At 36.0% G+C, this 1,671-nt stretch overlaps 1 protein-coding gene across 1 annotated transcript in view; it reads right to left on the bottom strand.

Moving 5' to 3' along the window:
• LOC106811026 (N-acetylgalactosaminyltransferase 7-like) overlaps positions 1 to 1,092 on the bottom strand; it is a 13,692-nt gene extending 12,600 nt beyond the window's left edge. The window contains exons 1-2 of the mRNA XM_014814543.1: positions 926 to 1,092; positions 230 to 462 (exon numbers count right to left, since the gene is read on the bottom strand). Of these exons, the coding sequence (XP_014670029.1) occupies positions 230 to 462; positions 926 to 1,066 (374 nt within the window). The 5' untranslated portion in view covers positions 1,067 to 1,092. The remainder of the gene's footprint in view (positions 1 to 229; positions 463 to 925) is intronic.
• Between the last annotated feature and the right edge of the window lie 579 nt (positions 1,093 to 1,671).

The raw sequence follows: 1,671 nt of genomic DNA, 5'->3' as shown, positions 1-1,671 counted from the left end.
TATCGTAGTACTATACTACTTAGTATTTCCTATATATACTAGTATAGTATATATTATACTATACTAGTACTATAGTATATAGTATATATATCGGTATTAGTATATAAAATAAAATATGCATTTAAAAATAGAATGAGGTGTCAATTTTTTAAATAAATATGATCATATATATATATATATATATATAATATATACATACATATATACGTGTCGATATCGCAAGACTTACTCGTCCATTCGTGTGTCAGGTACTGTCCTGTTTAGAGATATTTTGTCACTGGCTACCATGTTAAATCCATACTGCCGGATGCCATTTCGAACCTCAGCTGAGCTCATGTCAGTCTTCACTGCTGTGCCTCCATCTCCCGGTGATGGCTCTCGATGCACAGGTGGTGGTTCATAGTTTCCTAATATTCCTGGCTTTAAGACTGCATTACTTATGGTAGAGATCACATGCAGGTGCTGCATGAGACAAAGATAAATCCATATAGGAGTATTAAAAAGCCATTCCTAGATTGAAAATTTCACGTTAACAACAAGTTAACATGAAATTAGAACATGAAATTATTGGTGTTACAATGGCAGTTAAAATTGTAGCTTTGTCTCATACTGATACATATATATAGATCATTTATAACTGATTAGTTAAATTTCACATCCGAACTTGTAAATATGTTTAATTTCTACCCTGATATATAATATGTATATTTATTATCTATCATGTAATACACGAGAAATAAAGTCTAGTCATTTTTGACAATTGTGTCTGTCCGAGGCACAGAAGCTCTGCTACACTAGTCGTACCAGATTTGTTTCACCAATTCTCTGTGATCTGTCACAGATACAGACAACAAACAGCACCACGTGTATGAATGAACGGCCTATACATATTCTCTTGTGTCATATTTCAAGTACGATGAATTACCTTGTCCACACTTTTCAAAGCAGTCTTTTTGCTAGGTTTTTTATTACTGTGGTCCTGTAACAGCAGAATGAATGGTATGGCCAGCATGACCAGTGCCAGCAAGGCACCAATTTTGAGCAGGCAGCGTCTGTAGATTCTCATGATATCCTGCTGTTATTACTTGTTAAAATCTATCGGGAAAAAAATAAAATAATTATTATGTATTTCACTTTCACTGTAACTCATCGTCATTTACATATAACAACATTTGGATAATAGATAAGAGATACTCTCTATCACTGTGTATTTGTGCATGCACAAGGGCGTGCGCACTATGTGTTGCATTGATGTATTGGACGGTGTTGAAATGAAGTTATTAGGTCAAATCAAACATTAAGACTATTACTGGTACTGGTACTGCATGGTAGGGCTAGTAGTAGTACTGACAAGTTGTATTTATTAACCATCATTTTATTATTGAAACGGTCCAAGTGCCTGTGCTATCTATAGCACTAGCACAACAGGCACTTGGGACAGAGTCAATAAAAACCGAAAATAATATGAACGCACATTCACAAATACTACCGTAGGCCCTACCTCTCAATTGACAATTACAGTTCCATTGTTGTGTCACTGTATATCAACTTTCCTTCATAAAATAATTGAAGTTGCTCCCGCACTCGCCGCTGCGAGTGTGCTGTGTCGCCATGATAATGATAACAAGTGCCGCAGAGCGACAGCGCTCACCTGACGGCAGGTGTTCTGAT

Source organism: Priapulus caudatus, unplaced genomic scaffold (genome assembly GCF_000485595.1).
Source record: "Priapulus caudatus unplaced genomic scaffold, Priapulus_caudatus-5.0.1 Scaffold497, whole genome shotgun sequence".
NCBI classification, from domain to species: Eukaryota; Metazoa; Priapulida; class Priapulimorpha; order Priapulimorphida; family Priapulidae; genus Priapulus; species Priapulus caudatus.
Note: the sequence above shows the minus strand (reverse complement) of the source record. Positions and strands in the feature narration are given on the sequence as shown.